Source organism: Mycteria americana, chromosome 1 (genome assembly GCF_035582795.1).
Source record: "Mycteria americana isolate JAX WOST 10 ecotype Jacksonville Zoo and Gardens chromosome 1, USCA_MyAme_1.0, whole genome shotgun sequence".
Taxonomy (NCBI): Eukaryota; Metazoa; Chordata; class Aves; order Ciconiiformes; family Ciconiidae; genus Mycteria; species Mycteria americana.
Window position 1 is genome coordinate 16,183,617 of NC_134365.1, and position 15,689 is coordinate 16,199,305.

General features: G+C 42.1%; 1 protein-coding gene across 2 annotated transcripts in view; it reads right to left on the reverse strand.

The window, feature by feature from the left end:
• Nucleotides 1–15,689, reverse strand: part of COG5 (component of oligomeric golgi complex 5) — a 198,454-nt gene that overhangs the window by 5,908 nt on the left and 176,857 nt on the right. For both annotated transcript variants that reach the window (XM_075491921.1, XM_075491927.1), the window contains exons 19-21: nt 7,515–7,591; nt 6,892–7,018; nt 6,255–6,334 (exon numbers count right to left, since the gene is read on the reverse strand). In XM_075491921.1, the coding sequence (XP_075348036.1) occupies nt 6,255–6,334; nt 6,892–7,018; nt 7,515–7,591 (284 nt within the window). The remainder of the gene's footprint in view (nt 1–6,254; nt 6,335–6,891; nt 7,019–7,514; nt 7,592–15,689) is intronic.

The following is a 15,689-nucleotide window of genomic DNA, read 5'->3' on the forward strand; positions in this document are numbered from 1 at the left end:
TGCATTGTTTCAGAGAGACAGTCAAACATCATCAATATGACCAGCCCAGGAACATCTTAACTAACTCTCTTCTCTGCTCAAAAGACAACCAATAATTACTGCTCCATCAATACTACAAGGTGAACTCTCAGGCATTTTTCTGAAACAGACCTTGTACAGCTCTACATTAAACAATGAAAATAAAAGCCTTCTCAATACTCTAAGACTAAATGCATTCACTATTTTCCCATGTCCCATGTTTGCATCTCCAAGAAAAGTATTTAAACGCTCTAAAGCTGAGTGTTAAAATGGAATTCATAATCAATAACTTGACCTGAAACACTAAAACAAAGGCTTGGTTCTTCTCAGACAGTAAGAGTTTTGCTAATGGCCAAATCCATGGCAAAGGCATGGTGAGCATCAACTTCTCACCAAATGTAACATTTATGTCAGGCTCCCTTGACTGGTCAGCCTTCAACTTGTGAAGGTTATTTTGCAAATGCCACATCTCCCATTGGGGGATTTCACTGTAACTCTGGGGGAACAACTGATGGGAACTGCAGTGCCAAGGGAATGAACAAGCCATGGAGAAACACCTACCACCCGACAGAGGACACGGGTACCTCCAGAGCAGAACCAACCCAGGGAACGACCTGCTTCATGTACCCATTGAGGCAGGGCAGCAGTCTGCCTCCCACACGGGCAGGTGTAAGACAGCAGCCGGAGGGGCCTCGCACTGAGTGAGAGGATGAAAAGCTGCTGCCGCTGCTAAAGGCTGGGAGCCAAGAGGCAGCCGCGGTCACCTGGAGCTCCATACCCCAGCTGGTGACCTCGGAACAACTCGTAATCATGGTGAAGCTCTGATCAGCTCAGGAAACTCTTCTCTGCATTACTGCCCACGGCAATGACACGATGGTGACAGGCCAGGAAGCCTGTCCATCCCAGCAGGAACAGCACCCCTGGTAACAAAAGGTCCAGGTAGTAAAACAGCAGAAATCACAAATTCAGGGAGAAAGAATGTTTGGAGTCCAGAGAATAACGGTGAGGTTGCTTCAGAGTGCAAGGGAGGAATGGGCTGGGAGAGGTGACCGAAAGCACCAATGGTAATAAAGCGGATGTGATTTCAGAAGTACATTTGGGATGGGAAAGTTGTTTCTCTCAAGACAGTTACCGAGTCTTAGGGGTGGGATTTTGGGACTGCGACACACAGAAATACGGACAGTGAAGGAAGCTGCTTACGGCAAAGCAAGATGGTTGCTGCTGCACGCAGCCAGATTCCAGCTCAGGCTTGTAATGATACGCTTCGCTGAAGTTGCTGAGATGCCTACATGACTGTACCTCATTTTGGGAGATAAATGAGTTTAGTAGCAATATTAACACTTGAAATGCAGATTTTATGATGACATTTTTGTAAACTTTACCAGTCCTAGCTCAAACGAGCTTTTGTAAACTATGCTGGCAGTACAGAATTCAATTCAGATGCACTGGTTTACCATTAAAATCTTGTATTAAAAAAAGGTAGGCTTGCTCCTGTAGAGGACACTGTAAAAACACTAGTGCATAAGTAGTAATGGAAAAATAAACAGCATAATGGGTGAAAGCAGTATCATCAAGTCTCCAGCACAGAAGAGATCACAGCTGTTGTCATATAAAAAGATGTAATTTATAGCTATATTACCAATGTTTAAGAAGATGGAAGAAACCCTGTTTATGTAATATACAAAACATACTCTTGAAGGGATTAGACTAAATAATGCCCTAAATTCAGCATCTTCCAGTCTAATAAAGGACATAAAACCTGTTCAGCAATCTGTTTCTATTTTAAAAGACAAGCTATGGTATACATTACAGATATTGTTTGTAAAAGAGAGCTATGGAAAGAGGGTTGGTGGGATGTTCTGCGTATATTAATGCTTCATTAAAAATGCCATAAGAAGTAAGGGGAAAAAAAAAATCTAAGTTTAAGATGCCCTCCCACATAAGGGAAAGGATTTTAAAGCACTTATTAAATTACTTCACTTGCTTGAGCAAAAACATGAGCTTTCTTGGAAATCAGGACAAGCTGATTATATAAGACCCAGATAGTTCTTTTTTAAAATGTTATTTCAACCCATGAAGATTTACATCTACAGTTAAAAGAAAAAAAAAGTGTATGATTTGGGCTGTGGTTCTTAAAGGGATCTTAATGAGTATCATTTAGAATTACTCTAATTAATTAGTTAACCTTATATGGAATTGTGAATACTAGTACTACCCTCCTGGGCTCTGACTCGGTCAAATGGAGCCTGATTTAAATTGTAAGCTTCAGAAGAGGCAGGGATCATCTTTCTGTTCAGGAGTGGGGTAGTGCCCTGTGCACTCAGGTCCCGATCAATTAGCAGGGCAGCTGGAAGACAGCAGGGCCAAGACTTTTCTTTAGTACTTTGTTAAAAGTCTGTTTGCTCTGCAAAATTCAGGGCAAAGAAGAAAATGGAAAATATGCTGTGTAAGAGCACATCTGTCTGACACCAGATCTATTTAATCGAGTGCTATAAAAGTTACTGTAAAACCGAACAGTAAAATCTCCAACAGCATCATCTGTAGGACAACAGATTAGCAAGAGACATCTCCGGTTTATTCCAGATTGCCTAATAAAGAGCACAAAGGAACCGTGCGTTGACAGACAAGTGTAAGTGGCACGGAGGGTTTTTATGAATGGCCTGGTGCTGGCCGGGGGAGAGCTGGGAGGCGCAGGCGTCGCAGCAGCGCGCAGCAGCCCTCCAGCCACGCTGCATGGCTGCCGCTTGCTTGGTTTAAGCAGAGCGGAGCAGTGACCCAGCACGGCTCTGCTGCTTGCGGCAAAGCTGCCACGCTGCTGCGCCTAGCGAGTCTGATCCTAATGCACAGATGGGGCTTTCGTGGTGGTCCCCAAGCTGGCGTTTGTCCCTGGCCCCTGGCAGGTTAGTGGTCAGAGCCGCTCGCTGGCTCAGGACATCAGCTCGTTATGAAAATGAACCCTTCACTGGGCCTGACTTTCAACTCTGCTCCAGCAACGGTGAGCTTGAATAAGGGGAGTTTACCCACACTCGAATGGTAAAGATAAGAGTTTGGCCCTTGAGTGGATGAACTGTCCTTCAGGCTGGCTCAAATCCTGCCACATCTAACAGGAAGGTTTCTTCTATGGAAGAAAAGTTGAGTTTTCAAACTCAATTCAAAAAGAAAAAGAAAAAAGTGCCCTGGCTGCTTAAAGAAACGCTCCTTTCAACACAATCCCGGCTCCGGGAGGACGCCTGCAGCAGGGTCATCTCACCTAACTTTACATGCCTGCAGGGCAGCTGCCTGCCTGAGAGAGCTCCCGTGTCCCAGCCCACGCTCCCTTCACTGAGCAGAGAAAATGGAGCTTTCAGGACACAACGCAACTGACCTATTTTAGGTACCTACTTCAGGATGAGATGAATCAGCCCCAGCAGCGCCTGTTTCTCCGTTGACTGTAAAGGGAGTCTAGCTAATATATCTCTGGCCAGGTAAATCCCACCCTTCATGCGAATACAAGCAGAAAGAAACGCACAAAAACGTTCAGAATGCTACCAATTCATAACATTAACACCACGTTGCATATGAAGCATTTAAGATCTACAGAGCGGAAGAAGCACTGCCATTAGTGTTAATATGAAGCTGTAAGGATTCTGATAACACAAGTAAATTAATATCTAAGCAGCAGGTCCCTAGAGTAATTGCACAGTTGTTACACGGGGAAGTTGCAGAAAATTACCATTTGCAAGGTTGCAGCAAACACAAAGATAATTTCTTGATGTAGGTCAGTGCACGGATCTGAAGGCTCAAAACATCCAAGGTTCAATTAGCACAGCTGAACAATTACAGGCAGAAAAAGCTTGAAGAGGGTGACTGATAAAAGACTGCAGACAAATGAGCAAGACACCTGTAGTTCAACCTAGGTTCATATGAGACACATGAGGAGCAGGCTCAGAAATATTCCAATAGAGTATTAAAGAAAATATGAGTGAAACATGGTCATTCTAGTGACTGACGTTTGCTTGCCTGCCTTATGTACAGATAACCGGCCTATTTAGAAATGACTAAGAGGCACGAGAGGAGATGGTAAAAAGGTAAATGCATACGGCAATGCCTACAGAGGTTACCAGTGTCTGCAGGGAGGAACCATCCCCTTCACTCACTGCATTCAAGCGTTGGTCAGCTAGCCCCAACTCTGCTCCCAGACATGCAGTGCTACACCAGCTGCCAACCAAACTACCCGAGGGAAGAGTCTGCTTGACAAATCCAGTGTAGTTAATTCATGTGGCTCAGCTAAGCTGCATGAGTGGTGCCTGCAAGCGGTGGGCCTGGGGATGGAGGGAGAAGCAGCCAAGCATAGGCAGTGACAAACAGCCTTGCTCTGGTGTACCAAGAGTAGGGAAGAGCCACTGGAGTGCCAACAGAGGCCTTTGGGAAGGGCAGGTCTTCAAAGCTGCCCTCTCCATGCCCTGGGAGGACGGGTGTCCGAGCACTCCACAGTTCAAAGCAAAAGGACCACAGTCTCACTGTAAAATGCTCAAGTGATAACCTTGCAGCAGCACATTCTTGAGGTTACAAAATATTTTAATAGTGGTATCTCATGCAAAATGAATAAAGGATTCAATGAAAGGATTGAAATGAAAAGCTTAACTATTTCAGCTACGCTACTTGATCTAATGGATGACACTCTCTCTGCCTAAAAGCCTTGTCCCAAGGCTTGTCCCTTAACACCTCCATGGTCAGAGCAATTTATCAGTGTCTGAACATGACCACCAGCAAGCCCATTAACTGAATCAGTCTGGATAAAATTTAATTGCAAGCAAAGAGAAAAATGTGTTGTAGTTTACGGATAGCATTTTCAAATTTGTGTAAAAGGACTGAAGAGAACAAAATCCCATCAGTTCTCAAATGATTTGCATTCTTGGCTTTCCCTAACATATCTGAAATTCAACGTTGTCAGTTTTGCCAGTACTATCAGGACAGAAATTACAATCAAAATATTCATAACTAAGTTACTTGTACAGCTGTATCAGCCCTGTACCTATTATCCATTCCTCTGCAATTCAAGGTGTCATGGCTTGAGAGTCAAAACCTAGTTTTGTAGCCAAACTAGACTAACAACATGTATGATTTTCAAAAAATACTTTTTAAATACACATATGAAAAGACACAGTTTGCATTTTAATATTTTGGAAATAAATCCTACTAACATCTACTCAACTAGTATTTCCTTAATTGGCCTGAGCACTACACCGGACTGTATGGTGCTATCAGCTTCAAGAACTGTAAATATTTATAGCAGACTCCTCTTGGCTGCTTTAAAAGTGTGGACAGATAATGGTCGATTTTCTCAAGCACAACCACTGCTGGCTGGAACTTAAAAGTCAGCTTTTATGATTTCAGCAAAAGCTGGCAACACCCACGCTCAGAAGTTCAAGGACAGAGTTGGCTCCCAGGCCAGATCGAGCCCGGTGCAGCTGTGTGACAACCTTTCCCATGCCACTGGAGTGAGTGACACTGAGGTCAGGACAGGACACCATGAAGATGGCTGGAAGAGTTAGGGTGTTAGGAGCCAAACGATGATCTGAGCCTTGAATCCTGAGGATCCTCCGGCTGGCTCTGTCATGTTCATACAACACATCTGTTCTCTCTAACGCACTTTAAATATCTGCTTGTTTTGAAAAACAAGACTCTTCATAACTTTTCCTAACATTTTAAGATGCAAAACAGTATTTAGCTATAAAGTCATTTACCCTAGGAAGATTTTAAAAATCTGATCTAATTGTCACTTCCTAAAGATCCCGGGCTGATTTCCTGAAGAATAACATTACAGGGGCGTAACAAAGGTCTTCCATCTTTAAATTCCTACTTACATTTTCATTGCTTAAGCTTCCAAAGCTTCTCTGTCCTGGTACAGAAGACAGGACAGCTGCAGCCTTGACTTTCCAACAGTTGAGAGAGGCAGTTTTGCTAAAACACAGTATTAATTTAACCCACCATTGTGTGTGGTTTCCTTCTTTTGCAGGAGGATTATGTGCTCCTTCCAAAGGCACTGGAGAGTTTGGGTACAGGGGGCGGAGGGGAGTGTTCAGTTTATATATTCTCTCATTTTGCAACTCATCCCATGAGTGGAGAGAGGGTAATGGTATTTATGATACATCTCCTATAGCACTTTTTTTTACTTTTCAAGAACAGTCTTGGTGTGCAGATAAGTTACTGCTCCATTATCATAAATGTAGAGAAGAAAGAAGCATGATTTTTACCGTATGAGAGCAAGCCTGTCTTTTTCAGATGGATGATCATCAAGCCACTGGGAATAGCGGGCAATGGACCACTCAGCCCTCTGATACAGAGAAACACAAACAAACACCAATTACACATAAATGTGAAAAAGGAAACACACACCAATTTCAGAATCAAAGATGACCTAAATGAAGGCCACATGAGGCTCTCTTAATACTGCAGTGATGCAGAATGAGTTAAGGGATCAGAGACAATGAACAGAAATAGCCCAATACGCTATTTGGGAGCCCAGAGGTGATCTCCTACATCAGCTGTTTGCCCAGTTCTGACAGGGGTTTGAATCTAGATTTCCTGCATCTTACATGAGCAGGATCCGGGCAATTTGCAGTCTGGTATAAGACCTGCAATTTCTTCCATGAGCTGACAGAATATGAAAGAATTGAGAGTCTATTTAAAATCAGGTTATCATCTTCCTACTGTTAATTAATCAAAATTAAAAGTTAACGGCCATAACACCTTTGCCACAATAAAAACAAAAGCCAACAAATCATATAAAGTATGAGCTTGAATACTTTTTAACTAAAATAACTAGGGCAAAATACAATGTTAATTCCTCCTTAGGACATCTGGAAAGGAAAGACAGGTTGATCTTATTACCTGGAAGGGTGATTTTAACTCTGGTGGTGCTCTTGTAAATAAGAACTGAAGAATAATGCTGAATGGAATAACCTCTCCCAGAGCTGGGCTACTGGCAATATGCTCACTGGTCTGGAACAGCAGCGGTCTGGAAAAATGTAACAATATACTTGTGAAAGGACGAAAAAGCTTATCTTAATGCCTTAGAAAAACACGTATATGGTGGCAATATTGCGTTAGGATAGAATCATCTAATTTTTTTCCACTAGTCTGCATCTTAGGTTTTCAACACAGGTTGAGTTTGTAAACATTTACAGAAGTTGCCTATTGTAATTAAACAACACAGGACTGTAAATTTCATATTTCAGTGAACACACTTAACTATAGAACTCACTGTCATGCAGAAGTTGCACTGAAAGCAACACAAAAAAGTACAATTTGGCCAACATTTGCATGACAAAGATTGTTAAATCATAGTTATACTCTGCATAAAATTTAAAAGAACTTTAATCTATTTCTAATTTGCAGGTGGGTGTTGCCAAAAAAGCTCTCAGTTCAATCAGAACTAGCACGAGGTAATAAATCAGTTTTGAAATACAGTTTGGTCATACTGCCGACTGCTAGTTCCTGCAACTGCAACTCACCTGAATGACCTCAGCTGTCTGTAAGATTTTCCTAGGTCAGAGACTCGCCGACACAGCGGTGCTACTGCTAACTCCATCTACAAAAACAAACATTTTAATTTGAATTGGATTGCACCAAAATATAAAACTTGTTAATGAAGTAGCCTGCCTTTAAGCAATAATCCAAACTTGCAGACCAAGTCACTGACTTCTCGCTGGTGGCTAGATTTGAGACAAGAAGCTATCCTTTCCTTTCATACTGCGTTGCCCAAGCCAAGACTTTTGCCTCATTCTTGGCAACGCAGTAAGCATCCCATGACGATAGTGATAGTCTATGGTTAAGAACAGAGGGAGTCTTGAGAGCTTTCTGAGACTGAAGCTTTGTTTCTCACAGCAGGTTTATTTTGCTAGTGATGAGTTTCCCGATGAAGCACTTATGTCAATACCCCAAAAATCTGACCGCAGCCTGGGAAGAAAGCAAACCTAGGCAGGTCTCCACAAACCACTCCTAAAGCAGTAAAAAAGCATACCCATTTCAGCTGGGCACACTTTCCTTTGGCGAAGGACAAGGTTAAAGTGATTCCTTCTTGAACATTCGGCCCCAGATGCTGGGGCACAAAACCTACGCAGATTAGGTAGAAGGCAGCTGGGACCTATTGCCACAGGGTAATATGGAATCACAGGCAAAAGAGCATCAGTAAGAGCATTATTTTCATACTTATTTTCATACTGTTCGGTCTCTTGAGTTACAGCAGCCATCTTTAAAAACAAACAATTTTTAAACGCTTCCTGTTTTTTAAGCACGGGAGTTCCTCTGCCTTTTCGAAGAAGTGCCAGGCTCTGGTTGGGTTTTTACATCATTCATGTGAGACTAAATTCTGTCACAGGCTCTTCATTAACAGTGAGGACACAGAAGCGAAAAAGAACAATTTCAGGAACAATTTCAGGAAAAAGAACAAGAACAGATCCCAGGCGGAACATGAACATTGCATGGCAAAATTTCAGTTAATATGGACACTAATACAAACACCACCACTCAAAAACCCCATAGGTAAAGTGATTTTAGCCAGATACAGATTAATTCTTTATTTTTTGCATCCCTGAAGTGTCAGTCAACAGAGGGATGCAAGCTTTATTCTCCACGTACGTTTTTTAAAATCTCCAACTTGAAAAACTATTCAGACTTTGATTTCCACATAATGCACAATTAAGCTAAGTTTCAAAGGACGAGAGCTAAAATAAGTAACAAGATCAAAAACACCATACAATGAGCTTCCCATTTAAGTAACATTGCTGAACGAGTTTCAAAGCGTTTGTGATAAGCCACTATTTACAGTGAAGACTTTAATACTATTATTCTTTCCAGCTGTAGCATTTCCTCAGACAGAGCTGGCTGCTGGGCCACTGGCTTCACCAAGAGCATGTAACTATGCTGGGGTTCCAGCATAAACAAGAAAGATGGTGTGGCGATCTATGAGGCCATAGTTCATCAAAACCCAGAAGACATTAAATTAGCAATTAATGCAAATCAAGGCCATATACTTCAGGCACCCATCTTAAAAAGCAGGTGGCAGGATGGGAGTCATCTCACCTACTTATCAACATCTACAGGTTCTTTTCAAACTCAGTGGAGAGAAACAGCCACTCCTGGGGTGTGATGCATCCTTCCCCAGGCAGACATCTAAAATCGGTCAGGTGGGTCATGCTGTAGGAGTCTCACCTACAGGACACTCAGTCAGACAAAGCTGGGAAAGCCAGAGGACCTAACCCAGGCACCCACGCTTCCTCTACAGACAAGGAGAGGAGGGCACCTCTGAAAGGCGATGAGGAAAGCCCCACAGAGCTAACCTACAGGCAGTGCAAAGCCGCTCCCCGAGCCTAGGAACCTTGGAGTACCTGCCCCACATCAAGCACTTCCAGGGTGCTTGACATCTGCATTTTATATTAAGCAGAAACTTGCAGAAGCAGAAAGTGAATAAAAACCCAGGAAGCGGAAATAAGGACCCTTGTCTTCTGCTTGCAGATGAATGCTCCAGCCCTGGGTAACAGCCCGGCTCCCTCCTCCTGCTGCCCTTCTGGCCCCCAAATCTTCTACTCTAGGCTATGAACTGGCCCCTTCTCTACAGCTGGGTGGGATCCCTGCCCTGTCCCCCCATAACCCTTGCAGCCTGAGGGATAGGTCACCTTTCCTGCATTCAGGCGCAAGGGGTATCTGTTTCTTGGGCTGAAGAGCATGCACAACCCAGCTCTGCAGTTCCTGAGCAAGCACGCTACCCACCAGACAGTGCAAAAGGCACACAAATGGGAAGCCAACAGCCCCACGCTTGAGGAGGAGCCGTCAGCTGCTGTGCCGTGTGCTGAATTTGCCGGCACAAGGGAGCAAGGCTGAGTGCACGCTCCCAGGACAGGCAGGTTCTCCCTGGGGATTTCTGCAAGGAGGTGCTCCAACTCCAAACTGCAATGAAGCTTAGAGCACGTTCAGCATGTTGTTCCCCAGATCCCCTGGGACGCTTCTGAGCACATATGGGAGTCAGGAGGCCGGTCTGCTGCACAGGATCAGGAGCAAGCAGCCAAAAAGAGGAGCTAATTAAGTAGACTTTGCTGCATCATGATACAAGAACCCTACAGACCCTGAAAAACAAATGGGAGCAAGACTCTGATTTCTCCAGAGCTGCTTTTCAGGCATCAGTATTGGCTAGGGGCAGCTGGAAGTAACTGATATCCTGCGGGAGCTGGTGTCCCAGCTCTGGTGGAAGCCGTGGGCTTGTAGCTGTGAAGAAGCAGGGAGAAGATAATTCTTTTAGGTGCTTTAGAGAATTTGATAACAGGCAACAAACTGCCAGTCTGACTTGTGGAAACAGAGATGCATGGATCAAACTGTACTCATGAGGGGAAAGAAATCCCAGCACAGCAAAATATAATTTTGCTTAATAAGTTTTAAATGATTGTTTTACTCCTGAAACATAATATGATGTAATGAGATGTAAGTGAAACTTTCTACAGCTTAACCAATTCCTTATTAAAACAAATTTAAGTGATTTCTCTTGAACATACTTGGCAGTTTCCATAAAGCAACATTTTTAGTCTTAAGTACTAAAGAATAAAATTTACTTTGGAAAATTCTATTACTTCATCTTCAACCTTTATTCACTGTAGGAAATTATTAGTATTGCTAGAACTAGATAGATTTAATGGCAGCAGATGGTTGATTCGTGAAGTACTAGTTGCCAAAGAAAAAAATTGTTTTTAAGCTTTGCAGCATACTATACCATCTCAAATTGACTCATGAGGAGTGGGAATGAGTGAAAACTAATGTGGTAAAAATGTATATAAACCACAGAAACTTTTTTTTTTACATTTACAACACTAGTCTGCTATGTGTTATAACCCAATCTCTCCAATAAAAACTGTACTTCGCATAACTACTAAGATTGTTTTCTTCGCTTGAATTTTAGCTATTTGTCTGAGCCCAATGATGCAGTGAGATGCTACAGCATCTTTCTGCTGTTACATTCATTTCTGCACGCCCACTGAGCAGGGTTTTGTGTCTCCACTGAGCATCATGCCGGCCGGCACCGCTGGCCCGGGAGCGAGCGCTGGGAAGGAATCATTTGGCTGGAACAGCTGCTGTTTGTAGGGTGCTGGAATTGGGCAGAGGATTGAGCATACATCACTTCTTGGTTTTGCTACCTGTCATCACCTGAAGCTGCATCAACTGTTGATTCATGCAGCATGTTTATACTGTAGCAGCTTTTGCTATGATATACAGCTATAGTTTCCAAAGCATTTTGGTGAGCTTTTACAGGTCAGGTGATATTTTCGGCTGTCTGCAAGCCAGTATTTCTATCGTGTGTGCAAGGCCCTTCATACAGCCATGTCCTATAGACTTTACATATGAAAGGGTAAGTAGTTATTTTTTGTTTCTTTTCCAAATTTCTCTCCCAGAACTGCAAATTTGAAAATTTAGATATCCAGGTTAAATTCAGTGATAAATCAGGTGTCCAAGCAGTAATTTGCAGTAAAGTAAAAAGGCTTGATCGACTAATGTTGAGATAATCATGAACACAGGATCCAAGAAAAGCAGTAGGAAGTGCACATGCCTGCTGAAAAGGAAGGGGCAGCTAGAACAGAAGGCAGCCTAATGACTCTGCCTCATTTCTTCTAACTTTGTTCAAAACCTATTGCTTTTCCATGATTTATTCATGTTATTTTGCTATGGTTCGCAGAACACAGTGGCAGACTCCTGCCCAACGTATGGTTCTTCTCAATGCTTCTTGCTCTCTAAGCCCAAAAAGGTTGTATTATCTTTTCTTCTCATATGACCCTTCCATAGCCCATGGCTAGGTGGTCAATTAGCTGTTGAACTATTCACTGGCTAGCCATATTGTAAAAAATACATCACATGGCTGGCTTCTCTAATTGGATTATGTTCAGCAACCCAAGGGTGAAGTTAATACGTAGTCTAGATACAGATAATGCATATATACTGAAGAGCACTTCAAAAAACCCCATAGTGAAGTTATTGTTTAGTGGCTGTTGTGGTATTTTCAAGATCTCTCATTACTAAACAGCTGTTTTTTCAGCTGGAAAATCTTAACATTAAATTTTTAGCAATTACATTTCCTCCTGGCCAAGATGAATTCCAAGTTTTTAAATGTTAACTCAAAATGCTTTTTTCTAGCCATTCACCAGGAGAGAATGCTTTAACAAGCAAGGGAGCAGAAGAGCTCTGAACTATTATATGAAAGAAGCTGGCCTTTAAGGGATATGGAATTTGATTTCTCCTCCATGCAGCAATTCCAAAATGGTTGTTTAAGTAAATCCTTCAGCTGTAATACCTCCAAAATGACACACATCAGAAAATAATTTCCTCCTTCATTAAGTGCCTTTTAGCTTTAGTAGTTTCTGTCCTTATGACTACAACTGTGATTACAGCATCCTGCTTCTCTCACTTCTCCATAAGAAACTAGAACGGAAATTTTTTAGGAAAAACAATAAAAAGCATTTTTACATGTGTATCATCATATTTATCAAACAAGCAAATCTGTTTACATTTTTTGAAAACCCAAATGCCTAATATTCTTGCTTTTTTAATGCCACACATTGAATCAGGAAACCAGATTCTGACCATAGGCTAACCAGAAGATAGAAACATTTCTTCTGCACTAGAATTTAGCAGTCAACTTCTACAGTAAAAACATTTTTCTAGGAAAATTCAATAAAACCAAAATTTTGCAGTAATTTATTGATAAAGACTTGAAGAGTTGGTGGCAGTGTTAACTATGCCCCATCAAAACTGTTTGAACACAATACTGAACAATGCCAAAAACCCCAACTATAAATCACACCTAGATAAGAAATATGTGAAGGTATATATAGAATAGTATTAACTCAAACAGGACCAACAAAAATAGTTCACTCGACAAGGCTGAAAATAATCAGTCATGATATGAGACGGGCTTCTTGGCACAGAGGGTGGCTCCTGCCTTATATGTCACACCAAACATACACCTGTACTATGAAAAGATGGGAAATAATGTCATGCCTTCATGCCATGAAGCATAAAGATTACTTAGTCTTTGCAATTTCTAGACTAGTTTATTTCAATGCAGTTGTGATTTGTATTTGCTATTAATAAACAGCTATTTTCCTATACCAGCTTACAAATTTCAAGTAGCAGACTAATAATTTCCATGCCAAATACTACTGTAAATTCCTTATTTCTTCTAAATAAATTTCTCAACTGATCGTGCTTATATTTCATTCTTTGTTGCACTGTCCAGCACTTCCATCGGGTTTTAGGAAGGCCTGAACTACAAGCCACTGAAGTGTGCCTAAGTGTAAGTGCTGTAACAACTCTGAATACCAAACAAGTTAAAAGGTCCTCTGGAGAAGAACTGGTACTCCCCAGAAACATAAATGTTGAAAAGCCATCAGGGCTTGCTGGCTTGCTTGCCTCCAGGAGAACATTTTTTTCAGTCTGATTAGTACTGAATTAAAAAGTGAAATTTAGTATTACATACGTGAATACTGAATTATGGTCACCTTAAAAATACAAAACCAAATGAAAACAAACTGATCCAGGAATTTATAGGCGTGAACTGAAAAATAATCTTGTGCAATTGCCTGCATAAAAACTGAGAGCATGAAAAGAGGTGAATTCAGCCTGTAGACTGGAAATATTTCAAACAACGAGAGTCCCAAGGAACCGCACAGTATGTGATAACAACCTTGCAGCACTGCAGACATTTTCTAGGCCTTGAAATGTTTCTGTGTTCCTGTAAGCACTGATCTCCATGAAATCATATTAATGATATTCAGGCATATTTCAAGCCTATCATACCTCTGTTTACAGCTGCCACGCTAGCACACACCTAGTCTTACTGCTGAAATACCTGTAATGCACAAGACAGCAAAATGCAATACTGACACTGGAAACAGGATAAGACAGGGAATTCAACAGAATTACAGCAATAGCTCCTAACTGTATAAGTAGCTGAGCCTTACTCAAGAAAATTGGCTGTTGTGCACCTCAGCAAACCCAGTTCTGAATGAAGAGAACTTGAAGCCTCAGTTTTCCCCCTTCTGTGTAGACACCTGTTGTTTTGAGGCAACTTATCAGTAAAACACGTTTCCGGTGCAAAAATTTTCAAATCTGACTCTCAGCCAAAGCTATTCTGCTGAATATAAGGCAGCTGTAACTCTGAGTGCCCTAAAAGGAACGTGCACAAGCACATGAGATACCCAAAACCTGATGCAACCCAAGATTATTTGACTTACTGTGTGCGTGTTTATAATAGGACTTCAAATTAACCAAAGCTTCTGGACAGATTTCTGCCCAGATCTTTTGCTTGCAAGTAACCCCAAAACACCAAAAGGGGTTTTAGCTCTCAAAAGCCAGTTGTAAGCAGGAACATGTAACCCTTTTTGAGTACAGAAAATTCAAAATGACTCTACAAGACAGAGCACAAGTAAAAACAGTTTATAAACAAACCTCCTCCTACATGCGTGGTGTCTTTCCAGGCAGGTCCTTTCCTTCAGGTTTGGCTTTAGTCCAACAACGCAGTGCCTTTCTGGGACTGAAAAAAACCCTGCACGCAGCATTTATGGCCATTTGGAAAAGTTTATCCTTCCCATCAAGCCAGCAGCCCAGCTAAGTACCTGCTCCTTGCTCTCCTCAGCCCAAAGCAGTGGCAACCTCCCCTTCTCTTTGGAGGAATCAAGTCTTTTCCTCGACAAAGCCGTGTGCCACAGGAACTGGAGCATGGAAGTGAAACGAGTCCTGTTCAGGATTCCAGCCACATTTCAGCGAGCGTGCCCAGGACTCCTGGCTGGGTCAGAGCAACTACAGCCTCCCCAGTGGGGCTACCAGGAGCTGGTGTCGCAGGCACTTTGCCCAAAACCCACCAGGTTTTCAGGAGGGGCAGACACGCCCCAGAAAACATGGATATAAGTCAGCCTCCACATACAAAACGATTTGGTCCTTTTTCTGTTTCCCGAGCAACAGGACATAGTGCCAAGGCCATTCTGGACACTACAGCCCCTGTGCAGCCTGGGATGCCCCAAGGAGCTCTGTGCAGAGATGCTCAAAGGCACAGAGTGAGCACTGAGGTGGTTGTATGGGGCTGGTTGGACCCAGACAGTTCTTGTCTTAAGCCCATTTTTAAACAAGCCAAAAATATGGTGCAATGTGAAGATGAGAAAAACACAATGCAGCCCCCGGATGCAGCAACAGTTGAAGGCAGGAGACAAGAACGAATTCAAAACCTATTTTTTTTTCTTCCAGAGAAATCAGAACATTTATCTTCACACAGTTGTCCATTCAGGAGTTATACTTAAGCACAGTGGGGAAAAACATGCAAATCCCCCTGCACTCAGATGAAAACATTCCTTCATTTTTCACTGAAAAGGCAGCCCGTGTCAGAATGAGAAAAATAAGTGTTTAAAAAAGATAAATGAGTGATATTTTTAGTATTTTTATAATAGGTGCTTAGATCAGATGCTCTTTACTGTAGAATTAGGTGAAGATATTTCCCAAATTTATATAACTTACTTTAGTACTGCAGCATAAATTACAAAAATTATCTCTATTCCTTCCAGAGGAGGAGTCAAGCATCCTTTTTTTTCTCCAATTTTATGCAATTGTCTTCAAAATAGAGAAAGGAATGGAACCTTCTCACTGAAAGCAATTGAAAA